Genomic DNA, 27,195 nt, shown 5'->3' on the forward strand with positions numbered 1-27,195 from the left:
CTCCCAACTGTCGCTACATGCATGCTCGGTATGAGGGATTGCTGCAAATTCAATGACACAACGTAAGCGACTGTCCAGTGTTGCTACATGTTCATCTAGGAGTGAATGCTGGAAGTCGATGACTTGATGCAATCTGCTGGGTTTCCTGAGATAGAACGTTTTTTTAACCAATCTGTCTGTACGGTTGAATAGAACTGACATTGTAAAATGTCTTGAGATTGCATGTGTTGTGAATTGACACTTAAATTGACAATTGTGAATTGAAATAAAATTTAATTGAATTTTAGTCACCCAACAATTGTCCACACATTTTTTTTGCGCTATTGTATGAAATATGATTAATTTACATCTACGTTTATGATCATAGCAAGATAATATCTTTAAAAGTCCAGCGCATATAAATGCTGTTGCAAAGCAAGTATGTTTTATTTTTATCAAGTCACAGCTTAGTCGTGAAAGTATGTTCAATTAAGCAAAATAAACTACACTCAAAAAAGTTAACCAGGGTGGGTGTCCACTTTATGTTAGCATTTAATCTCCAGTCAACTCATGAAAACGGTGTTTGGTGGGTTAAAAACAAACAAATGCAATGTTTATCATAAAAAAATCAAGTACACCCAACAAATTCCCTTAATAGAAATTAAATGTTAACATGAAGTGGACAATTGCAACATTTTCGAGTGTAAGCTATAAACAACTGAAATACAGGTAGAAACAACCTTCTCCTGTAGTTCATGTCAACACTTGACTTTCTATCAGCCAGTTTATCTTTTGAAAGCACGTCTCGTTCCATTACTGATTTCAGTTGTTTCTTTTTAGAAATAGCTCCACAATAATTACAGCTGTATGTGTGGGCAGTATGAACCTGAAAAGACTTGCTTCAAATTTCAATGCTTGTCTAAAATTTAACCAGCAGATGGCGGATTGAGACTACCTGTTGCACAAGTTTCTATTTCCACTGTTAGCTCTCAGTTCCTGCTTTAGTAAAAGTTTACTCTTCTTGCTCTTAAAAGGTAGAGTTAAGTCACCGGAGAACAAAAATATAAAAAATATATTTGAAGTTTCAGAAATCTAAAGAGAAGAATTGATCAGGAGGCATTGATGTATTCTTTTACAGGTGATGGTCATATAATTAGAATATCATGAAAACATATTTTTTTCAGTAATTCCATTCTAAAAGTGAAACTTGTTTATTAAAATCATTCATTATACACATTAGTTGTCAGTTATAATTATCAAAGTTATAAGAAATAAACACTTGAAATAAATCAGTTTGTGCGTAATGAATGAATGTTCTGTACAAATTTCACTTTTTGAATAGAATTACTAAAAAAACTAAACTTTTCATGATATTCTAATTATTGGACCAGCATCTGTATATTACAAATCGCTTCCACAATTTGTATGTCCACTGAAAATAACCACAGCATACTTCATTCGTTTTTATTTTTTCTATTTATCAAATATCAAGAAAATATACTCTGCTTTTCAGAATTAATAAATACAATACACATTTTCTTTATGAACAAATGCACAATTTACAAAGTGACACCTCATGCACAGCACTGTATGCAATGAAGCCATTTATCACAGAGTTATAACTGTCATTAATATGTTCAGATCTCACCGTTAAAGTAAATCCTCTCTATACAATATTATAATTTCATTAGGTCGAAGACTCCAGTTCTTTAACTTAATTCACCATTCCATGTGTTTGTTATTCTAATAGTTCAAGAGAATTGGCGAGTTGGCCATGGCCCATCCATTGTTAGGATTTGACACCTGCTGTGTCATTAAAAACTTCCAGCAGACCGGACGTGACGTCTCTGTGCGGTTGAGGCCAACAGCAGGAGTGTTCCCTCCGAAGACCTGGAGGAAACTTCTCTCCATCCCGTCTCTGCACGCGCTGATGTTGGCCACCCTTGTGCTCTGCTCTGCTGCGGATGTAGTAGCGTCTTAAGTGTCAGTCTGTGAGATGACTTGGTTTTGTGGTCAGGAGGTGAGCAGCATGTGTGACAAAAACCAGGCTAAAATACAAGACAAGGTGAGGGAGGTGTGAGCCAGCCGGGCTGGGCTGAGGCTGTGCGGCCTGGGCGAGGGAGCGTCGGCGTGTCGATCCGTCGAGTAGATCTCCGACTGCCTGCGCCGCTCTGGGTGGGTCAGCGGAGGCTCCACTGTCACGTACCCGTTGATGATCCTCATATTAGGGGGCGGTGTGCTGCAGGAAAGATGAAAAACAGCTAATTAACACATTTTGGGTTTAATCATGTGTTTTGTGAAAATTTAAAGATAATCTTCAAATGTTTTTTCTTTTTGCAACAAAAATTAAATACAATAAAAATCATGTTTAATTTATTAGAAAAGTTATTTTAAAAGTATTGATACCACTGAATGTGGGGGCATGTGCAGCTACAATGCGCATGTTGTCTATAGTCCAGTAAATATTTCATTAATGTGTGGAGAAACTCTCCACAGTTTTCATACAGGTAGCATGTTATTTTTAGCAATAAATCCCCTATGGCCATCTAGTTTAAAGCAGTGATTTGGATTTTTTTAACAAGGTTCTGTGCAGACAGCCATGAGCCGTAATAATTGCTTCAGAGTAGTTTCTGTTTGAAGAATCAGTGATTCCTCAGCTAATAAGATCGTTGGCAGTTTCAAAAAGCATTTTTGCCAACGTCAAGAACATATTAAGCTTATCAGCCAGAGTAACTATCTGATAGACCTACCTGACTCTCTAAAATAAAGGTTTTCAGACAATGCTACAGGTAAGATATTGACTGCTCATACAGTAACGGAAACCCACATCAAAAGATCCAAACTGTCACTTTAAGGATCATATTCATTTACTTTTTAGATGGCCCAGCATGTATCTAATCCCTTTAATACTGAAAAGAACCCAGAAATAATAGTTTTCTATCAATTCTATTACCTGTCCCTAAACATTTACTCTATAATAATCTGAAGAGTTTCAGTCAGATTTAGAGCTTATTATAAAATAGAAACAGCACCGCTTAAAGTCACTAATAATATTATCACAGCCCCAGATAATGGGTTTGTGTCCATACTTGTCCTGTTTGAACTCAGGGCAACATTTCATACAGCTGATAAAGTATTATAATATCCTACAAAGGTCTAAACTTGTTGGGTTCATGGGAACAGTATTAAGCTTGTTTTGATCATATTTGTCTGACAGATTCAAGTTTGTTTATGGTAATATTAAATCTTCTTCATGACCAGGGTTACTCATAGCATATCACAGGGATCAGGGCTTGGGCCAATTTTCGTATTAGACGCTTCTACATGGTGAAGTTTTCATTGTTGTGGGGATAATAATCAGCAATATTTATCCATTAGGCTTAAGCGTGTCTTGAATACATAAAAGCCAGACTGATATTAAATTCTCTGGTTTCAAATTCACACAAGACATTACTTGTCGTCTTTGGACCAGAGCATCTACTAAACAACCGGACTAGTCAGTCTCTTAATAGTATTCATTAAGCATTTAATAATAATAATAATAATTTAAAAAACTGAAATATTAAATAGTTCTTTATATAAAGAAACCTGGTGTAACTTTGAATAACATAATGTTGAGTCACATATATAACCTGTTTCTGAGACATATTTCTGTCACATGCACAACATAAAAAAAGTAAACATCTGGTCTTAGAGTGATTCAGAAAAACTGCATCACTCATGCAACTTCTAAACTTGGGTTCTGCAGTGTTATCAGGAAGCCTTATGTCTATTTTTTCTTTGTTCTCGAATTGAGCATTCCTTGAGTGGCTGATCTTTATCATTCCCACATGCTTGCTGAGGATGAGGGATTGCTATAAAACCAAGTTTCAAAGCAATCAGCTGGCTTTTCTAGACAGAGAACACTTTACTAATTGGCATTTTATAATCAGTGGAATGTGGGTGCATTGTGGTTATTGATTTGAAATGGACTGTGTTGCTAAATTTGATTTAGTTTTTAAACATGATTGAATTGTAATGAATTTGATTACTTGATATATAATTTTTACTGAACTGGATATCAATCAGACCCATTTGACTTGTAAACAGTCTTGAGATTACATCTGTTATGAATCGGCGCCATGCAAAAAAAGCTCAATTGCAATTAATTAAAGTCGTCCAAGTAAACTAGTCGGTAAAGTCTGCTTAAGCTTTGCTTATAGTAAACGACTCACCTATCCCCAAAGCGAACCCACAGGTCGCTGAAGAGTCTGGGCCTCCCATGGCTGCGGTGTGCTTTGTGGGGCCGTTTGTGTCGTCCAAACTCCTCCAGCTGATTCAAGCTGTCAGGGAGAAGCATGTGAGGCAGTTCCTCCCCTTCAAGGCCGGGCACATAATCTGGATCTTCCATCTCCTCCTGCGGACTGGTTGGCCAGGTGGTGGGAGTCACTGTGCTGGTGTCTGAGGCCTCCTCAACAGACCCGGTTGCAGGCAGCTCTGGATCTTGTTTAATCCTGGAACAGAAGAAGGGATGTAAAAAAAAAAAAAAGCTAATACAAGGCATGCATGGAGTCAATTAATAAAACATTTCATTGTAAAAACCCTAACATAACCAGAGGTTTCACTAAAACAATTTAGTTCCACAGCTAATGGGAAATGGGAGGTCTTGTGCGTGTTGCTCTACACTTTCCTACAATCTTTAACCTGCAGCTAGCGAATGTTATTTTTTTTGTGGTTTCTGACCACTCAGTCACTTTTCTCGTCAAATACCCCAATTTGAATCAAGGACATGAACACCACAAGGAAAGCCTCTGACTATTAATGAAGCCCCGAGTGGCTTAAATACAAAGCAGCCAACGTTGGAGAAAAGTTCAACATTTGTGGTTGCCATATTTTGCCTACCAAGACTAACAACTTGACCAGAAAAGACCACCCAGAATCTTCCCTAAAAACTCAACGTACTCATCTTTCTTACATCCATTACTCACACTTTCTCCTCCTTTCATTTCTTTTTAGTATCAATGTGACATTATGGTTTAAAGTCAGTAGGGAAGTGAGAATTGTTCTTTATAGCAAAGATATTAACTGATATCACTAAATAAATAAATGTTAATGTATAAATTATAGCCATTACCACGAAAGGTGTACTGAATATTTGAAAACTGTTAAAATTTACCAAAGCCTTGGCTAAAAAAATGCTAATAGAAAGTTACATAAAAAGCAGACTCAAATGGAAAACATATATCATCTATTTGATACAGACCTAGGTGAAATTAGTAAGGCACTGTTTATGTTTTGGGTGTTCAGGTAACAACAAGTTATGCCTTTGTATGCCTTTTTTCCCAAGTAATGTTGTCTTTTTAAGTGCATTACAGTAGTAAAGATGATTCCACACAAAACTGTGCACAATTAGCTTAAGGGCATCATTAAAAATAATAAACCTAATTTATGACATTGCCTTGATTCCAGCAGCCGTGGTCATATCACTTGATACATTGCCATGTGTTGAATCAGTGAGAGAGACAGATTTGGGAAACTTAAGGCTGACATAATCTGCCAGTATTATAGACATTTACAATAAAGTCCAATTAATTGAACTGCTCATGAGGAAACCTATAAACTGAGATTACAAGGACCTCTAATCAATCCTTTTTTTTTACCCACTTAATCTCTATGGGGTTGCAAGGGCGACTGATTCCTAGCTTCTGCAGTCAGAGGGTAAGATACACATGGGACAGGTCACCACCAGTCCATCAAAGGGACAGACGGAGATATAATCCAAACAACCATTCATACACACAATCAAACAAACCTAAGGGCAATTTTGAGAGGCGTCTTACCTAAACATGTATTATTTTAAACTGTGAGGAAGACAGAATATCCAAAGGCCACCTATGTATGAACATCGAGAACACAAGAACTCTATGTAATAAGGCCCCGGCTAGCTTTCAAAATTAAAAAAAACAACAAATGAATAGATATTTCCTAAATACCAGAAAAATGAGAGAGACCATGGATATATAGTTTAAATATGTGCTGAAAGTGGGAATAAAAAAATCCATTAAATGACACCAAAGACCAGACAATGCAGTCTTGGTGGTCTGGAACAATGGTTCTCAAACTGAGGCAGAAGTACCAGAAACTTGGAATGCCTTTGGTGGTACTCAGTCGAGTTTTTGAGATTTATGAATATTCAGTTAGTGGCATATCTGTAAGGGTGATAAGCTTCTACAGTCGAAACGTTAAGTTGTTGAAGCACAGTGATCTTTGCTTCATCAAAATCTTTTCAAAATAGATGGGCAGTGGCGAAAATATTGAGATATCCCAGTGCAAACTGAAGCAGATAATAATGAACCAAGAACAAGCCCTAGTGGCTAGTTATGCTAACTTATGGGGATATGGGTTTTACATGAAAACGAATTTAAAAGTGTTTCAAATTTAACTTTAAAAAAACAGTAGGATTAGTTTACTGACATGCTATTATTACTATCAGGCCAATAACAAAGTATTTATCTTCATATTCCACAGTCAAACACTGTAGCTACATGTTCACTAAAGGATATTTATTCTACAGTACTGTGTTGATGTTTTATTTAGGCTATCCCTAAGGTTTAAGACAGACATATTGGATTTTGCGGTTGGAGTTACTGGAAATCAAACAGTTTAACTTCTGAATGAAAATGAAACACAAAATAAGATTTTATTCTTCTCCCTATCATGCACTGTCACATAATAAAATATAGTATATATTTTTTCAAGTTCTGTTGTACATCTGATTTATGAGATATGTAAGCTGGGTGGTGCTCATAAATGAAATATGTTAACTGATAATTGATTATCTATTAAAGAGCTTTTCAAGTTGTGATTTAATTAATCTGCTCAATCAGCAGGTTGTTTCGTTTTTCCAGTCTTAAAGCTAGGGTTTGCGATTTTTCCGGAAGTTTCCCCAAGTCCCTTTTTGAATAACTGCGCATGCGTAAGACCGGCTTACCTCGCTCTTCCGCTCTTCAGGGGGATCGCGTCCTAAAAAGCTCACAAATCCACTCTGGTAGCTGAGCTACTATGAATGGCTAACCGCTAAGCTAACAGATACATAAGCACAAGAACTGCGCATGTGCAGCCAGCAAGTGGAAACTATAAAGGAATGAGCATGGACACTGGCGTTAGGTGAGGGCGTCAGAATGATTGGCATGTGGGATAACCAATAGATATGGTGATTACCCCCGGAACTTGAGGGACAGAGTGAAATGAAAGCAGGAACAAAACTCTGTCAAATCCATATCCTTGAGGCCGAGGGGCATGGATTGGTTAGAGTTTTTACAGGCCTGCAGCTCCCACAGAACATAATTTTTTAAACATCACTTTTGTGAACACATAAATGTATTTACTGCTTTCAGGATGAAAGGACCATTTTACCCAGTATTACAAAAAGTGTTTCTGAATAGGATTACCAACTATGGCTTTAATACTGATGTATTTCACTTCAAATCCTGTTAGCACTGTCAGTGTGACTAATCTCCAGCCCTGCGGTCAAGTTGCTTAGAGCCAAACTCAGCTTCGAACTGCGCTGCCTGTTGTACAGTAGCATTGTTGCTCTTTGGGTCATTTTTGCTCGTCAGTTTGACACATTTCAGGTTTCAGGCTTACAACTTTCATAAACACCTCTCATGCAGCCATCTTGGATTGCTTTCACATGCGTTTTGCATCATCTCACATCGAGGAGGTGCAAGCGTGTGTTTGAATGTGTATGGGGTATTTTGTGACCACAGCAAGTAAGTCCACTTGTCAGCTTTTACAACCAGATCCTCTGCTTACTGAAGCCTTCAGCTGGGAAGAGGAAGGTAGCAGGGTTACTTTTACCACTTTAATTAGCAAAGAAAACTTTGTAAATGATGGTATGTTTTTACTGTTGTAAAATGATCATTCTTGTTGTGCATTGTTTTCTTCTCCTTCTTACTCTGAATTAAGTTGCAATTTAAATCATTTTATGTGCAGATGGGTGAAAGCCCAAGGTAATAAAGAAGCTGAAGTATGCCAAGAGGAAGGCAAAGTCAAAGACTGGTTAGCAGAAAGCTTTTGTAAAGACACTCAGCCTAGCCAACTCCAATTTTCTGTTTGGTTCTTGCATATAGTGAACATCTGTAAGCTTAAGTGTGTGTGATACTGAAGCCATTTAGTCCTTGGCATTGTACATCATCCTACTTACTGCTGCAAGCACGTGTGTGGGCATGTGCTAGTGTGTTGTGGGGAGAACAAACAGAACAACTATTGGCAGCTTGCTTTGGCAGCCCCCGGAGTAGAGAATGGTGAAGAAGAGAAGGACTAAAGTGGTGGAGGTGATGACGTCTCAAAGTATCCCAGCATAGCTGAGCTTTATGTGTTACTTTGCTCAATTTGAATCATATCAGTCTACAATGAACTGCAGTTAAGCTGTTAAATTCAAATGCCTAAACTGTCCAGAATTAGATATATAATATCTATTCACACCATTTATTTATTTATTTTTTATTTTTTTTGTATTTTGGCAACTTGCAGAAGCAAACAATTTGCAGAAATGAGAAGAAAGTAGAAAGGAAAATTATCAACAGTTTAAAAATATATTTAAAAAAATCTCAAATTCTGGTGAAGATTCGTTTGCAGCCCCTTTGCTTCAATATGCTGTAGAGCTACCATTCTCTGGAACTGCAGCTGCAAGTCTTTAATGTAATGATTACAGCTGGTAAAACCCAATATTCAGCCGGCAAAGAGTTACGTTTAAAAGGTTTATAGTGAAGATGATGAATAATGGCAGGTGAGGCAGCCAAACAGAACCAGACTAGACAGAGGAATTTTGGCTGAAGGTGCAGGCAGGCAGGGATGAGCAGGAGACCACAGGATGCAGGTAGTGAAAGACCAGAACAGGCGATGTACACCAGACAGGTGAAGGCTGACCAGGAAAGTCCAGAAAAGTCCAAAGGACAAATAAAAAAAATAAAAAAATCATGACAGATATATCAGATGATATATCGGCCATGGTCCTGTTGAATAATTAACCTCAACCCCAGTTTCCTGTCTTTTACAGCCTCTAGTAGGTTTTCTTTGACAATTGCCCTGCTTGAGGCTCCCTGCCCCATCGACTTTGAGCAGACTCCCTGTCCCTGCTAAAAAGTTCCCACAGCATGATGCTGCCCCGACCATGTTTTACTCTGAGGATAGTGAATTCAAGGTGATTTTACATGTCAGCTGGCAACACACAACAAATTGCATGTCAGCCAAAAAGTACAACTTTTGTACTTCTGACCTGAGTACCTTCTTTTCTGCAGCTCCTCCGGAGTCGTCGTGTGACCTAACTCTTTAGGTACTTGTTATGGTTTGGTGAGTTTGCACCTGTGTCATACTCTTTTGATTTTTGTATAATGGATGAAACAGCGCTCTGTGAGATGTGCAAAGCTTCGGATATCATTATATAACTTAAACCCACTTTAAACTTCTTCACAACTTTATGTCTATCGGTTTGTTGTATTCAGTGGTCTTACTGTTGCATTTTGTGCACTAATGTTCTTCTAAATACTTTTGACACCTTCAAAAATAGCGCTATATTAAACCTGGAAATGTTTAAGGGGTACACACATTTTCTGCTAGGGATTCTGCTTCATTGTTCTATGAATAAACATTAGGTTTTGTTTGCCATAAAGCATTTTCACGTTTCTTGTCACTTACTCTGTAACTTGCTCTTGATGATCAGAGGGCAGGTGGACAATTTCATGGCCCTCCTGCCTGAGTATGTCCAGCACACTGTGGTTCCCAAGGAAGTGACCTACAAGTGGACAACAAACAAAATGTAACTTACTGGGAATTTGCTTTATACCAAGTTGTTGCTTTTACTTGTGTTATCTGTATGGCATACCTCAATTGTACTTCATGAACATAAATAAACTGTTATTACACATTCCTGTATATAAAAGGCATACATTTTCAATAATAATGTTAATTATGATTAACCCACATCTTCTAAAAACATCTTTTTTTTTTTTACCAATACACATTGTCCCTACCACTTTCCTTGAACCTTCTCATCTTACCCACTCAACATATATACCTGGAGTTGGCATTTAGGTAAATCAGTCTTCATTCAGCTCTCCAAATACAATATATTATTGCAGTGTGTATGCGTACTTTGTACACATACACACTTGGCTGAAATCTTAAAATTCACGGTTTAATGTATTTGTATCTTTTTTACAGAAAGCCTTTTTTCTGTATAGTATCCTACTCATCTTGCATGCACTTCAAGATTTAAAGAGTACCAAGTTGACGTTGAGGAACATTGCACCAGTTCTTAAGGAGGCTCTTTTACAAAAATGACCAGATTGACTCAAAAACAGCATTTATATCTGCAGATAAAAGTACCTTTTGAAAATTACAATTACAATTGTTCGATATACTTTTCATCAAGGCCACATTCCTAAAATAAAAATGTTTTTATGGGTCTTATGTACTATTCTATTTTTAAATGTTGTGATTTCATTACTTGTAAGTTGAGAATTCTCCTAATTAACATAAATAAAGGCTTGAAAACATCAGGATGTTTGTGTACTGTTTGTCCGACATCGATCCCAGGTATTGGATCAATATCCTAATCAAGGAACCTTTATTAATGGCATTGGAGCCCCTGACAAAACTAAACCCTGACAAGCTATTGTTGGTGTAATGTCTGTGTCTACAACACCTTGTGGGCAAATGTTTTACGTGGCCATTTTTTGAAAGCCTATTATTACGAATATAATAGCTTGCAAAACTGTAGTATAGGCCTTGTTCATGATTTATTCTAAGTTGTTTGACTTTATGCTGTTTTCTATGTTTGCTATGCAAACTGGCATTGACAATAACAGCCTTTGACACTGTTCATCACACAATCTTAATCAATAGACGTTATAGTTTAGTTGGGATCTCTGAAACTGTTTTAGAATAATTCAGATCTTACTAAAAAGAAACTAGTGTCCATATCAACCCAATCACATCAGATTGCTCTACAATTCTAAAACGTGGGGTAACCCAGGGCTCTGTTTTGCACCCACTTCTTTTTTGCTAACCCATTGGACAGATCACTAATATATTTAAGAATGTCTTTTATCACTTTTATGCAAATGACATTTAGCTGTGCTGCTCCTTTGGGATTCTGACTTTTTCAAACTCTTTAAATTATCCTAGTCTAAAAGACATTACAAACTGGTTAAAAACTAATTCCCGTCAATTGAACACTGACAATTCCAAGTTTCTGATAATTGCCCCGGAGAGCATGGTCATGCAACAGGTTGATCATTTGAATTCTGCTGTCAAGCCAACTTTAACTTGCAGGGCCCTGCATTGTCAAGCTCATCCCTATAGAGGAGTTAATATATTATATATTGTTGTCAATGGTATAAACTCAGGGAAATTACTCTTTCCAGACTGTTGCACTTTCACTGTAAAACAAGTTGTTTTTTTATGTTTTCTTCAGACCTTTACTCATTTAAAAAGCAGCTGAAAGCATTCAAACATGCTTTTTTTAGGATCTCCTTAAATGTTATTTTATGTTTAAAAAATCTGCATTACCTAATTTTATGTTTTTTTGTCGTGTTCTAATTTTTTTGATGCTCTCTCTTTTTCAATCACCTTGTGAAGTTTATCTGTGAAAGGTTGTATATATTAAATAAAATTCACTCAATTACTAATTTAGATTTGCTTGTGCAATGCAGGATTTCTAATAGCGGGTCTGATGTAATGCTCATGAGAAGTAGTGTGCTGATATACAGCAGGAATTGACCTCGCCTGGACTTGATTCAAAGTTTATATCAGACTGTGTTCTTTGTTTTGGCAAACGAATACTGCCTGCTTTAATTTTCATATCAAACCATGCATGCCACCATGCTTTTACATGTCTTGAGAAGACAATTGTCTTTTGGACAACACTTAATAAGATTACTAAATGTGTTTTGATGTTGGGCAGAAATTATTTCTTCAAGAAACAATTATAGATTTGTTTAGTGGGGAAAAAAGACATAAGTAAAAAAGCCTTAAAACGCAGAGATTGTTCAATTGATCGTGCCTTATGTCTAATGGGTTTACTTGTTGCTTGTTAATGGCCCCATATTGCTGACACTCAACCTCTTGCCTCAGCTCCAATCATCTGTCACTTTCAGTTACCATGTCTGTGATTCCTTCAGTCTATCATCAAACATGCAGGCATAAGCCACACACTGATGAAAGCTTTTTCTTATTTCTGCCGTCGGCCGATGATCATGCGTGTCACTCAACTCAGCAATAAGCCGTTCTTTAGCCTGACATCACCTTTGCAGGCACACATACTCTATGAGAGGAATTCACATTTGTGCTCACACAAAGGAATTCACTCTCTCACTCCTACAGCCCAGCTCTCTCCTGTAGCTTATTAACAGCACGCTGACAATATTCAAGCCTCTCATTTGCTCTGTCAGCCCCCTCTGCTCCCACTCAGCCTTCCACCTCCTGTCAATTTTATCATTAAAATGTTCCCAATCATTCCCGAGAGTCAACGAGAGAAGCATACAGTGTTACACTTTCTTGGCAGCCAAGTTCAAAGGCAGTCCACGGCGAGGCCACAGAGTGAGAGAAGGCTGCTAACAACAGTGTCGGCAAGATGAGATGGGATTACACAGAGGGCTGAGTGCGAGGTTTTGTCTCGGTCAAAGTGTTTCTGTCTATTTATGCATAAGTGTGTACGAATGAGTGTTCTTAATTTGCTGGGCAGACCAAACCAGAGGTAAAGTTAGGTCCTTTTCTCAGTTAGAGGCCCACTTTATATCTGACATTCACACTGAAAAAGTAAAACCAATAAATGTTTTTAAAAAAATAGTTGCATTGTTAATAGCAAGAGTCAGAGAGCAGTGAAAGGTAATTGTTTTCAAAAGTAGTATTAAAGTAGCTTGGAAAAAACAAACAGGTAGAAGCTGCTTCTGACTGAATACAATTGGACTAAAACACGGCAATGGGTGTTGTTTAAGCATAGCACCAAGGGTTTGTTGGTCAATCCAACGCTTTCTATGATGAACCTGTTATGTCCTAAGCATGTTAAAGGAATTAGATATACGGTAAAATTCAATAAATAAGAATGTTATTGAAAAGTTAATTTGTTTCAGTAAGTCAATTCACAAAAAAAGTAACACGCCTTATATAGATTAATTACACACAAGCCGTTATTTTCAAGCCTTTGTTTCTGTTAACTATGATCATTTTCCACTTACAGCTTATAAAAGCATAGCATTTAAGATTAAAATATTACATCAGAACGGTAAAAACACCCTTTATAATACATACATGTGGAATTAATGTTTGTATGTTTAATGCCTGCTTAAAGGTTGTTAGAGTGACAGATGGTATATGAATAGAATAGAATAGAAATATCCTTTATAATCCCTCAGTTGGGAAATTGAGGTGTACCAGCAGAAAATTAAAAGGTAATGCACCTAGTGTGTGCCCATGAGATCACAAGGTTCTTAGTGAAGCAATATTTTGGTTATCCTGGACTGAAATGTAACTGGTCTGAAATGTAAAAATGTAATAATTCAGCATTAGTTGTTTTATCAGACTCAGCTACCACTTTTCAGTAAAATTCCGTGGAAGTACGATAATACATTCTACTCTCCAACTAATAATAAAATAATAACTGCACAGATATGCACTAAAATTCAACATAGAATTACTTTCCTCACTTCTCCCCTACTCAGACATTCTTCTCTTTCTTTCATTCCCTTCATCTTACAAGATATTGGAGCCAAAGGCATCTGAGTCCCAGACTGCACACTGACAGAGTCAACGTCTCTCATATCTGTGTCAAGTAGCTATTCCATTAATTTCTGCCAGCCGGAGGCAAAGGAGAGCAAGTTGTGCTTGTTTGACCTTTTGTTAAGTCAGAACTACGGGTACATGTTTTGACTTGATTTCCTGTGGTTTGAACAAGATTGCAATTCTCCCTCCAGAGCTTTGCTTCAGAAAGCCGAGTTAGTGTTTATTCAGAGCAGTTTCTGGAGTAAATTTCTGCATATAGTCGCTTTCCCATTACAGAAAGCTCAGGAACCTTTACCTTTGAATCAAATTATGACAACAAATTACTCCGTGAAACAACCCTGCTACCGAGCAGAGTTGTTTGGGCAAACTCTAACTTTTTCCTTCTTTTTTAGCTGAGATCTGCACAAGGAAGGCCTGTCCTTTTCTAGAGGAGCCTGTATGCTGGAGAGCAAATACTGCACAACAATCTCTGTTGGGACAGGCTGATCAGACCACGATTAAAAGTCTTATAATTTCTGAATTAATATATTTTCAAGTGTTACTGTTTTTCTCCGCTGTCATTGATTTATGTCAATATTCTCAGTCCGCTCATCGCTCTTATAACGAGGAGACGGTCTCACTTCTGAACAATTTCTTTGAGCTGCTCTTCGTTTTTATGCCAATAGCGGCTTTTTAATAACGTAGGAGATGCAGAAAATCTTTCAGAGGCAACTGTGTGTCATGCTGTCAAGAATGTTACTGTTGCACTCAGTTATTATAGAGTTTGAATGTGTTTCATTGTCAGAGACCCACAAGATTAATAAAAGAACTACACAGAATGAAAACAATATTTTTTTTCTGTATCAAATTTTAAGACTTCTAATTTTCCATTCAGTTTACATTTATATATTATTCCCCCAACACCGTCATGGCACATTTTCTTACTTAAATCACGCCACTTCTACTTCAACTTAAAATATAACTATAGCCTATATGTGAGGTTGGCTCAAATTGTACACCTACAAGAAAATCTCTTCTGTTTCATCTTTAGAAGGATGGATGAAACCAAATGCTGGCAAAAAGAGGAATGAACATGTCAGTTATTTTAATAGCTCACACCATCCCATCATTAACTGCAAACGTTGATTATAGCCTATTAATACTTTGGTTGAGTATGGTTTAACATATGATAACGTATAACTGGACCTTACTGGACTCATATCACTCATGCATTTACTTTTTCAGCAATTCTCTGTCGCTAACTTGCTTTTTCTGGAGCAACAGCATTGTTTCTTTTTGTTAATTATGGTTTCATATTCTCCATATGCCTTCATTAAAGATTTCTAATTACACTCATGGAAAATGACCACTTCGAAGCTTCTTATTTCCTGCCATTGCCGCGGTCAATCACGCTATCTGCATTCCCTTGATAAAGGCTTCTTTCACGCTTGGGCTCACGCTCAACTCAGGGCTGATTGGACACTGAGTTTAGTTGTCTGACTGATATCACCTGTTCTGAAACCAAAAATGCTGAGCATGACAGCGTGAGGTAGAAATAAGCAGAGTAGCTGCTTTCTACTCAGGCTAGATCGGCAACTCTTTCTGAAACGGGGCCCTGATACCATAGCACATGCAGTATGATGAGCAGAAATCCTTCCACAGAGTATTTAGACATTCTGAAAGATATAGCAGTGTGAGCGTCATAGCTCTGAGCCATATAAACTACTGCTATGGAATTTGTGTAAGTGCTATTCAAATGCCTCAGCGATCAATTGACCAATATCATATTATTTAATCTCATGCTACATTCTGCAGGCGGTCTGATTAATATACTCTCAATTCCAAATGTTGAATGCTTGTAGTAGCTCCAACAAATGGGAAGCGGTCTACCTTCCTTCATCCAACCTTCTTCCAAAGATTGGCCAGTTGTTCTTTAACTATCCATCCATCTTCTAAAGCCCCATTTACACTACCCTTGTTAAACCAATCCATGCCAAGCTCGGACCGAGCTTGGATCAGTTAGCCATGCCGAGCTTGGTTCTGAGGACCGTTTACACATCACGCTATCTTGGTTCCTCGCCTCCTAGTGACGATCTACGGTACTACTGCTCTTTAGGACTGAAGGAGGGACTCAAGCAAATCAAAATGGCGGCGCCCGTAACATTCATGAAGTTATGCTTGGTTATAATTGCTTTTTGCGGAGAGCCAGGCGAAGAAGGCAAGTTTTGGTCAATTTACTTTTGACCGAAGCTTTAGGGACGTGGATAAGACAAACAAATGTCTAATCATGATTTACAGACGCAGGAAACAACGACAGACGTTGAGGTTCATCACACTGCTAAGCAGAATCATCACTGGAAACCGTGTGGCACGGTAAGGAAGCTAGTATTTTTATGAATGTCTGAAACCGAAAAACTAGTCAGCTGACTGTAAGGAGATGACGCGGTCTGCTCATCCGCTCTTTGTTATCTGAGAACCGAGCCAGGGAAAAACCGGGCCGAGCCCTACCATCAAACTGGTCCAGATTTAGCACGGTCCGGTTGTGTCTGGCCCGGTTCAGTTCAGTTTGCGAACCATTTACACTCAAAAGTTATCTCAGTTACCGAGCTCAGACTGGTGTCGGCACAGTTAAAAAAGGGTAGTGTAAATGGGGTATATATCGGCCTATCCATGCAGGGCCATGAAGAGCTGGTTTCTAGCCCTGATCATTGGACAAAAGGTGGCTCACAACCCATAAAAGCCCCCAGTCCATCATAGGGTAACACAGAGACACACAAGACAAGCCACACTCCTATGTCGAGGATAATTTAGAAAGAGCAGTTATCCTAAAATCCATGTTTTTCGACTATGTGAGGCTGTCGGAGGTCCCGGAGAGAATCCAGCATATGCTGGCAGAACATGGAAACGCCATGCAGAGAGACCAGGTCAGGATTCAAACCCAGGACTGTCTTGTTGCAAGGCAACAACTCTGTCACAGAGCATCTTGTTCTTTCAATATGGGAAGAAAAATATTACAGAAACATACAGAAATAGTAAAGTACCTCATTCTCATCAAAAATGTAGAAAATTGAAAGAGGTGCTATATATTATTTACATCTCAGAATTATTGCTCTCAACAAAAACAATGTATTGAGATCTTCCTATGTGACTCCGGAAGTTTCACAGGGGAAAGTTAATGAGAAACATCCTATCCATATCTTCCTTTTTAGTCAAAAGACCACCTGCTTTACACATTTTAACACCTGCAATCATTTCACAGCAGCTCTGAATGTTTGACATGATGAAGTTATTTCATTGAACATCAGAGAGATTATAAATTGAGTATTCTAATTTCAGAAAATAAAGAAGTTATTCTTCTTTGGTTATTGATTGGTGCAGCGTCTGCTGTGAAGCGGGCGCTGTACCGATCCGTTGTGGTGAAGAGAGAGCTGAGCCAAAAGGCGAAGCTCTCGATTTACCGGTCGATCTACGTTCCTACCCTCATCTATGGTCACGAGCTTTGGGTCGTGACCGAAAGAACGAGATCCCGGATACAAGCGGCTGAAATGAGTTTTCTCCGTAGTGTGTCTGGGCTCTCCCTTAGAGATAGGGTGAGGAGCTCAGTCATCCGGGGAGGACTCAGAGTAGAGCCGCTGCTCCTCCACGTCGAGAGGAGCCAGTTGAGGTGGCTCGGGCATCTGGTCAGGATGCCTCCTGGACGCCTCCCTGGAGAGGTGTTCCGGGCACGTCCCACCGGGAGGAGACCCAGGGGAAGACCCAGGACACGCTGGAGGGACTATGTCTCCCGGCTGGCCTGGGAGCGCCTTGGGATTCCTCCTGAGGAGCTGGCCCAAGTGGCTGGGGAGAGGGACGTCTGGGCCTCCCTACTGAAGCTGCTACCCCCGCGACCCGACCCCGGATAAGCGGAAGACGACGGACGGACGGACGGAAGAAGTTATTCTTTATGACTGTGTTTTGGCACATAACTCCAATAGAGCTGCAGATGTCTTTAAATAAACAACATGGTACAACAGCAGTTAGGAACAATGGAAAAACAGCGTTGCTATGACCAGTGTGCTGTTTTAGGGAAGATTTTTGGTTTAGGATTAGTAAAGGTTTGATTTGTATACATCATAAAAAATAGCAGTTTTTAATAAAAAAAATGTTTCTTCTTCTGTTTCTTCAGAACACGTCTGTGTTCAGACCCTCCAGCTAAACGTTGTGACGGTTTATGTTCAGGATCATTAACATGTACTTCGTCCTTGAAAAACCTATTGTACTCATAAACAAAATAGGCAAACAATGCCAAATCTGTGGTTTGGGCCTTGACTCAAAACAAAAACAACACTCATGCACATAATCAAGCTGTCCTGCTCAGGGTGAAAAACCCCACTTCTAAAAATTTGTGTTTGAACTTCATTTGAAGGATTGCATGGTTCTCCATGATTTGGCGCAATTTGTCAAACCAAACAGCTGTGTCTGCGTTTCCTTCAGATCTGGTATTTTTGAAAGAGTCTACACACTAGCTTTTCATCTTACAACAGTGGCATGTGTATTTGTGCCTGCGTAGCTTTGTGGTTCCTACCCATATGTGGGTGAGTGAGGGATAATAGCTCTTGAGTGTGCGTGGGAGGCCGAGCTTGTGTATTTGTTAGTGGAGTGTCCAGACAGTAAATTGTGTGGTGCTTCAGAAGCAGAGAGCAGACCCAACAAACAATTCCACTTGTCAAGATGTAATAAGAGGTCAGCTGATGCCTAATGGCACTACTGCTCCATTTGGCACTCCTGGACTGACTGGAAAGATTAAACAATAGAAAACAAACTGCCTATTCATGGGAAACTTACTCCTACTGTCTCAATTTTCACCGGAAAACAATTTGATCAAAACCAAACACCAACTATTTTGATTCTTTGAGACTGCATTGGTCTATCTTTGAAACTGGCCAAATTTGTACCACTTTGAGAAAAAATGTTTAGGATATAGTAACAGAAACCGTTGGTTTTCCTTGCTGGTTTGAGAGCAATCTACGAAAAGAACATAATTTTTAATTGCAGTATTTGTGGGTGGCGGACGAGGTGGGTGGTTGCATGTGAAATAACCTTTTAGTGCTCTTGGGAGAGGCAATGTTCTGTTTTACAAAAGGGTTACAAAACGGTTAAAAAGTCATGATGTAAAACTTCTGTTTTGAGACTAGTTATACCAAATCAGAGCAGCAAATAAACTCATCAGCTCTTAAGTCTTAAGTAAGACCCGAAAATCAAACGTTACCCTGAACCTTCATATCTGGAATTCAATTACCCTGAACCCTCAGGTTTCCCTTGGCTGTTTGTTGTGCACATTTGAGTCACACACTAACACAGAGGGAGCCACCCAGCTCATTGTTTCGTTGCAAAGCGAACTAGAAAATCCAAAAAATTCACAGCGAAGCAGAGAACCGAAGCAGGCCACCAGTATGACAGCGCATGAAGCAGCAGGAGATGTCTTTCCCATTTCCTGTAAAAAGCAACATTTCTCGGTTGAGTGAAAATAATTTTAAGTCTATATCTGACAGGGTTGTGAACAATTTGGACAGTTGGTGAATGGTTGCGGAGCCATATTTAATTTACTGCAAAGCCATGTCAGGCTAGAAATACATTTAACATGCTTGGAGAAGCTTGTAAATATCTAATCAAGATCAGATTGTGTTTTGTGGCCTGTAGATGCAAAAATACATAACAATATCTAATAATTGTATCAGTTGGTGTTGTCATCTTTTGCCTCTTTTATATACAAGTAAAACACACACCAATACCATCAAATGACCTGTTATCGGAAAAAAAAAACTCTGAAATTGTGTTGCTGTTTTAAATGTTGGAGGTGATAAGACAGTTAAACTCATGCTGCTCGCCATTCATTTTAGGTTTTGTGTCATTTTATTAAACATATTTCTCAGAATTATCTGTTTATCTTATTACAGAGCTCTCATTGTTAGTTGAAAAGATGGTTGAATTAAATAGTAAAGAAAAGAGTTTCTTTCCCACATTTAAAAGAAACTTGCTGACAGAGTAAATTGTTAGACAATGACTCTATCTCTATAGGTGACAGAACTGCTTTAAATGCTGTTTCATAGAAACAGCGGCCTTTTTGTCGTTTCGACTGTGATTTTTGGATGTAGAACTTAGTGCAAGGCTCTTGTACAATGTTGACGATCAGGTTCGTAGGTTCCTGCCCTATGAACTGCTGGACCAGATATAATGTAGACATAGACAAATCAAAACATCCTCTTCATCTGTATCATCACGGTGGTTAATCTTTCCAGTAATCTGTGGTTCTGGCTCTAACGCAGACTGTGGCACCAAACTACTTACAACCTCTTTCACACATCACTCAGCCTCTGATTTTTCCTGCCAATTTGCTGTCACCAGAATTTCAGCGGAAATAGTTTATGTTTGCTTAGAAGGCTTTTGGTTATAAGGTGCAATTATGACCTTTTGCAGTGCATAGCTCTTTAACCGAGGTTTTCCACATCTGTCGACCTGGGGAACGGAGTTAATGACCCATCGACTCCTCGGTTTCCATCCTGATGTGAACTTACGTCTATTGGTGGTCTAACTCGCTCCATCTGTGTGCTGTGACTGAGGGCACGTCTTGACTGGGGCCAGTTTCATTATGTCTGGTGTTCCACACATAATTTTCTGAAAGAGTCTCTGCTTCTATGCTACTTTATTCAATCCTACAGTTAGACATTGCCTTGCTGAGGGAAACCATACCAGTTGAATTATATCACATTTTGCTACAACCACAAACTCAAATGCATTTTATTGAGACTGAATTATCTATTTATGTATTCATTTTGCGATACACCAAGATAAAGCAGCACATAAGTTTGATTTGTAAGGAATAAAAATAGAGGATTTTTTAACCTGTTTTGTACTAATTTAAACTCGAAAAGTGTATTGTGGATTTGCATTTACGTCATACCATTTACGCTGATACCCTTAAATAGCATCCAGTTCAACCGATCGGACATTCCTCAAATGACGTCACATTTGCCCGGAGACAGCCTGGGTTTCTCAGATGGTTGGACAAGAAGAGCAAAAACTACAATGGCACCAACAGCAATAATAATCGTTTTGATAGATGACAACGTCCCAGGAGCTTCATTTCAACATACTTTAATCAAGAAACACAGCGTAGAACAGCTTAAACATTGGTTAAAATGTAGAGGCCTCAAAATGAGCAGAAAGAAAGCAGTATTAGTAGAAAGGTTGGAGAGGCTGTCCTCTCCTCTCTCACAATGGCTCAAACGCGAGGAAGAAATCCACTGAATCTGCGTAGAATTACACCTAATACTAAGAAAAAATATATGTATATTACAGCCCTATGCTTTAAATTATTATAGGGCTTAATGCTTATTATCTAAAATTGCAAAGTCAATCATTCCCCTGTAATCACACATTCGGATCCCATCTCAACCTCACACACACACACACACACACACACACACACACACACACACACACACACACACACACACACACACACACACACACACACACACACACACACACACACACACTAATGAGAGACAATTGACTTGATCCATAAAAACAAGCCAAACAAGCAAACCACCACACTTTAATACAGAGGCCTCTTCTAATCACAAATGCATGTATTTAGCTGGTATTTATACACACCCGGACTTTTCCTGCTCGTAAAATTGTTTTCAGGGAGGGTGGGGGGGTTTAAGCCCCACTTGCTCTTTTTGCGCGACACAATAACCAGAAAAAGGGGTTCTGTCGGAAAAAAGCCGAACCCTAAAAAGCGACTTCACGTTCAAAAACAAGCCCGAGAAACCACAACTGCAGACTCTCAAAATGTACAGGTGACTTTAGAGAAAAACAAGCCCAACGTCGCTTACAATAAGCAAACAGTGCAACACTGAAGCTCACATGTACACCCCTCACAGACTGTATGACGATGTTTTCATTGCACTGAGAGATGGCCTGATAAACGTAGCCTACCTGCACAGATGCTGCAGTCGGGACATTCAAATGTTGGCTCCTTACCGCCGAGAAAATGTAGAGAGCACATATGTGTCTTTGGTCGGATTCCAAAATAAAGTCCTCTCGGTTACAAGCTCGTAAAATCAATGGAAGAAACTCTATATGGTCACAATCATAATATCGTGAATCACTCTGGCGGACACCAGCGCAGCAGTGGTTTGTTGTTGCCATAATATGTTCGTTGAGACGATATTCAGGAGAGATCTGTTCACTATTTGAGTCATACAAGTAAACTATTCAAGCGTTACCGCTCTGTTTGTACGACCGCAAGATGGCCGCGACGCATGCGCACTGTGCTATTCTAAATTTAGTAATTTGATGTAATTTGAGGAATGTCCTATTGCCTGCAGAAGTCTTCTAATTATCAGATAGAGTCACTCTGTGTGGAATTTAATCTCACTATGAATCTAGTTGTTCTGTGAAGGCCTCAAAGGTTTGTTGGAGAACATTGGGGAACAAAAAGCATCGAGACGACCAAGGAACACAGCAGAAAGGGTATGGATAAAGTTATAGAGACGTTTAAAACAGCATTAGGTTATGAAAGAATAATTTCAAGCTTTGAAAATCTCATAGAGAACCTTCCAATGGGAGCAAACGAAGTATTGATGAGTGAAACAGCCAAGAGGTTCCTGGTATGGAGGAGCTGCAGAAATCCACACCTCAGATGGGCGGATCTGTTGACGGGACAAATAATTATGCACTCCTCTGTCTTTTACTTTGTGGAAGAAAGGCAAAAATAAATTTGTGGTTTGCCATGAGCCATATAGGGGACACTGTAAACATGCAGAAGAATATATTCTGACCAAATCAGACCAAAATTAAGCTTTTTGGTATACGGTCAAAAAGCTATATGTGGTGGAAGACTATTCCTGCACATGACTGAATTGCATGCCTACAGTGAAACACGGTGTTGGAAGCATTATGCTGTGGGGAAGATTTTCTTCAGCAGGCACAAGAGGACTGCGCTACCTTTTTGAAGGTCCTGCATCTTTTATTTAACAAGAGAATGTTTTTTTTTTATTTTTTGTCTGTTACCACCCAAGTTGTTGCTATATGTTTCACAGTGCTGTATTGAAAATTGCCCTTTTCTTGTATGTTTGACTTTGGTTTCATTTGTCTTTCTCAAGTCCAAATTAGTCCATGTCTGCACATCTGTTGTTCAGTCATTTCAATTCTCCTGCGATCCTTTTCTTTTCCCATGCACAGGCAGAAGTGCAAAGCAATAACGGAAATAGAGAAGAAAGACAGCACAGAGACAAAGAAAAAACATCATACATTTGAGGTTCATCCAAGAGTGAACAGGATGATAATGATGTACGTTTTGCTGGGCAAATGTGTTTGCAATTAGACCATGTAAACACTGCAACAACCGATATGTATTGTTGGTTTAGAAAATCCCACATGGCTTCCAAACAGACTCCCTCACAAGAAAATTGCACAAACAGAGGGGAGAGGAAGACGGAAGACAAGAAAGGAGAATGCATAGGAGAAGTATTACTGGAGTTATTTGAGATAAAATATTAAGAACAAAGAACGGAGAGTGAGTCTGATCATACAGTTAGAGGTAAATGCAATGGTGGGCACCACACCAGAACGCTCATACTGCTGCCACATCATGGTTCAAGCAAACACTAGCACTTGCCTAACCATTTCTGTAGAGTCAGAATGGAGAAAGAACAGAAAAGGGACTTTAAAGTTGACGTGGGTTTGCACCTCTTCAGATTTGTTTGAACATGTGTCTCATCTATGTCCAGACAGAGATGATGAGGGGAAAATTCCTCTCAATTTTTAAGTGTTTCTCAATGTGTCTGTAGGTGTTAAAAGGGCAGTAAAATAAATACATCAAATGTATTGGACCACCATGAATCACCAGGAGAGTTTTAATGCCCCTTTGCAAATATAATTTATAAGTCTCTGAAGTCGAACGGGCATTGAAGCCAGCTAAGGCACTTTTTCAATGCCTTCAATGACATTTCAGCCACTTTGGGATTTTTATTTTTTTAAGTCTCTTTTTTTTCCCCCAAGTACATCTAGCAAAGCAGTGATTTTTTTCTTCTTCTTTTTTGATTATATATATTCTTCTCCATGGTGGCTATGGATGGGAGTGGTTTTAAAGCAACTAGATGTTTGGAGGTTTGGTTTCCAGCCCTTCCCTTTGTCTCTGGTGAAGATGCATAATAGAGAGCCAGGATATATTTAACAAAGGTTCAGTTTGAGGATTTGTTTGGAATAACAACAGACAGTAAAGAGCTTATTTAGAATCTGAATAAAGTTAAAAGAGACGTTACATCAGTTTGACCGTTTGTCATTTTGTGACTCTCCTTAAGAGCTTCAAATGTGCACTCCTATTAAAGCATATTTATGATACTCATCATCAGGTAATGATTTGCTTTAAGCTATGTGATACATTTTGTTATTTTTTATTTATTTATTTATTTATTTACCATTTGGCTTTTTGTCAAGCAACCCATGTAAGTTAAAGGTTGTGACTATCCCACTGTATTTTAATCATAAACTTGGCTTACTAAATTCATTTCAAATCCTAATGAATTTCTAGACCACTTAATTTGATTTTATTTCATATAAGCAAACTAAATAATTTAAATTGTGCATTTGCTGGGATGATATGATGACAAGTAGCATTGTTGCCACACTGCCCAACAGGTCTGAACAATAATTTGAAGCTTTGTGGTCGTATATATGTGGCGATCTCGTGTTCTTCCGAAAATACAGGTATGATCCTTTTGTGGTACTCTGGCTTCCAACATTCCTAACCATTTCCTATAGTTAAATCTGTGGCTCTGAATTGACCACTCTGCAGTAAATCTGAGAGTCATTGTTTGTGTCTGAGATAGACTGGCTTCGGCCCTCTCGCCCCCTTAAATGAATATGTATTCAATCAGAAGAACTTAGATAATGCTGCTAAAATAAAGACATCCTCTTCATTCTGTAGAAGATTTGAGGTTTTTACTTTTAAACTGGACTTTACAAATCAGCCAGAATGTGAATAATCTGGGGTGTATTAAGAACATAGTAGGTTCTCCATTACATGTCATGGAGTGCAAGACTTGACCAAAATGTTTTGAGCTTGAAAAATCTGTGTTTTTTATTAAACTGTGGTTGTTTATTTTTATCATGGCAACATTTCTGGGTCCTGTGGGCTGCAACCAAAATGATCTCAACAAGCAGCATAAACGGACAGTCGGTGATTTCTACGCCAATAAACACACCACCATGAACAGGTTCCAGGCTTGTAGAGATCAGTGGCCTATATTTGGGCTCCATTCGAAGAGAGATCACAGCTCGAGAGAAAAAAAAAGAAGAGACATACCTCCAAATTGTGCATAGGGTGCTTGTTAAGAGACTGGAGGAAGTTGTGATTGTTTCAGACTACAGTTCAAATCCCAAATGTATTTGTCATGCGTGATGAAGCAGCCTTGGCATGACACAACACTTTAGAAGGGAATCCCTAGTATTCTGATTAGCAATGAAGGACAAGCAGCAAAAAGCATGAGCAGCAGGATAACGGGTTTATAATACAGTCGATAACAGTTGCTGTGTAACTTAGATAAAACTACTTGAAACTCCTAATGCAAGATCATCCTACAATAACCAATAAAAAAAAAACATGGATTCTGGATGTTTTGTGCATTATTTCCTCTGACTGTATCTTCAGTTATGCTCAGCTTTATGCCAGGTTAAAGATATTCTAGAGTAGATGTGATAAACATGAAAATACCATTTTGGAAGGATGGCTGCGCAAACAACCAGAACGCCTATTTGGCTGTCATGAATGCCTTCACACTAGGGTGACCAAACATCCCCTGATTTCTAGGGACAGTCTCTGTTTTGGATGGACCTGTCTCCGGCTAAAGCATTTTCTGTATGAAAACAAAATGCTGTGCGGATCAACAGCTATTATGGTAGCTGGCCACACTGCTCTGTACTACAGAGTAGTAGAAGAAGAGGGCGCCATGATCCTACCACCGCCGCCTAAACCCCCTATCCCCCAGCCCTGAGCGGCTCCAGGTGTTTCAATCCATCATGGCAACATTTTTATTCTTCATTTACGAGATGGAAGAGTGCTTTAATTTGATTTGGTCACCTTGTTTCACACTGAGATAAGGTGATCCAAATTTGCTGATCCAGCAATGTTAAAAAAAACAACCCTTGGATGACAAAGAGACCGATGGGCGGTTGTGATCAGGAAGAAAAGGGAATGTAGGAACAAATTTAAGGGACAAACAGTAATAACAAATGTTTGTCAAATGTGGTGACCAATGGTGGAAGATCGACTTTCTCCATCAAAAGAGGCATTTTATTAGCAGGATTGTAATTTTACTAAGTGTTGCCGTTTGCCATGGTATCAACTATGAGATTTGTGATCTAAGCTTGTAATTTCAAAATCTAATGTAGTATGGACACTCAAAGTTTTTCAAACAAGACATTTTTTTGTCTAACTTTGTAAATCTATAGCCTTTTATTAGAAACACTGAGAGATTTAATATTTCAGAGATACATAATCACAGGGTTGCTGGTTTCCTTCCCAGAACTGGCCTCTGTAGGAACAGTAGCAGCTAGTATACGCAGGAACATTTTGCATCAATATAATAGTTGGGGTAAGGATATGATAATATTGGAATAATTCTAATTTATATTAAAAAAAAATCTGACACAAGGGAAAACATTTTGCATTTAGAGACAGTGTTGTTAAACAGCAGGGAAACAAAATTATTGTACATGGCTCTTGTTTAAAATCATATTCCTCCATGAGGAAGGACTACAGTAAATATCTTACAGTATCTGCTATTGGTAATATGATAACTGAGTATGAGAATATAATTGCTTGCACAAAAACATTTTCACGTGTGTTATGATCTCAGTCATGACAAATCTGTTTGAAACTGCTAATGTGCTAACCCTGATGTTAAAAGGCATGTCAATAACGTGTGCACCTGTTTGTGCTACATAGGGGAAGTTTCTTTATGACTACCCATGTGTAGTACGCCTAGACTTTCCTTTACAGAACCTATGAGTAATGCAGCAAAGATTTCAATAAGCCCAGCATCCCTGTGCCTCGCTGTGAACTTCCATGTAGAGTTTAACAGCACTGGGTTCCTGCTATAAATCACACATCAGCTTTTCTATTAACAGAGCAGAGCTGCAGAAACAACTACGCCCACAGTGGCTATGCGTTACACACGATGTGTGAGTCTACAACGGTAAAGTCCAAATTTCAGGATGGTGCTGGGTTTATTTAAGGGTATAAATGGGGTGTTTGCCAAATAGCCCCCTTTACCGCCCTTCTTCTCTCACCGGTTCCTCTTCTCAGTAATGACTTCATTTCTTTTCCGTGCTGCAAGACGTAAGTCTGTCTCACTGCACCGCAGTGAGGGCTTATGAGCGACAACTACTGAAAGAGCTGTACATGTGCTTGTTCTGGTTGAA

General features: G+C 38.8%; 1 protein-coding gene across 1 annotated transcript in view; it reads right to left on the bottom strand.

Moving 5' to 3' along the window:
• Positions 1 to 1,429: 1,429 nt before the first annotated feature.
• The window catches only part of trabd2b (TraB domain containing 2B), a 104,377-nt gene continuing 78,611 nt past the window's right edge, over positions 1,430 to 27,195 (bottom strand). Inside the window, exons 5-7 of the mRNA XM_012864758.3 lie at positions 9,658 to 9,754; positions 4,194 to 4,472; positions 1,430 to 2,218 (exon numbers count right to left, since the gene is read on the bottom strand). Coding sequence (XP_012720212.2) covers positions 1,993 to 2,218; positions 4,194 to 4,472; positions 9,658 to 9,754 — 602 coding nt within the window. The 3' untranslated portion in view covers positions 1,430 to 1,992. The remainder of the gene's footprint in view (positions 2,219 to 4,193; positions 4,473 to 9,657; positions 9,755 to 27,195) is intronic.

The sequence above is a fragment of the Fundulus heteroclitus genome, chromosome 9 (assembly GCF_011125445.2).
Source record: "Fundulus heteroclitus isolate FHET01 chromosome 9, MU-UCD_Fhet_4.1, whole genome shotgun sequence".
NCBI lineage: Eukaryota > Metazoa > Chordata > Actinopteri > Cyprinodontiformes > Fundulidae > Fundulus > Fundulus heteroclitus.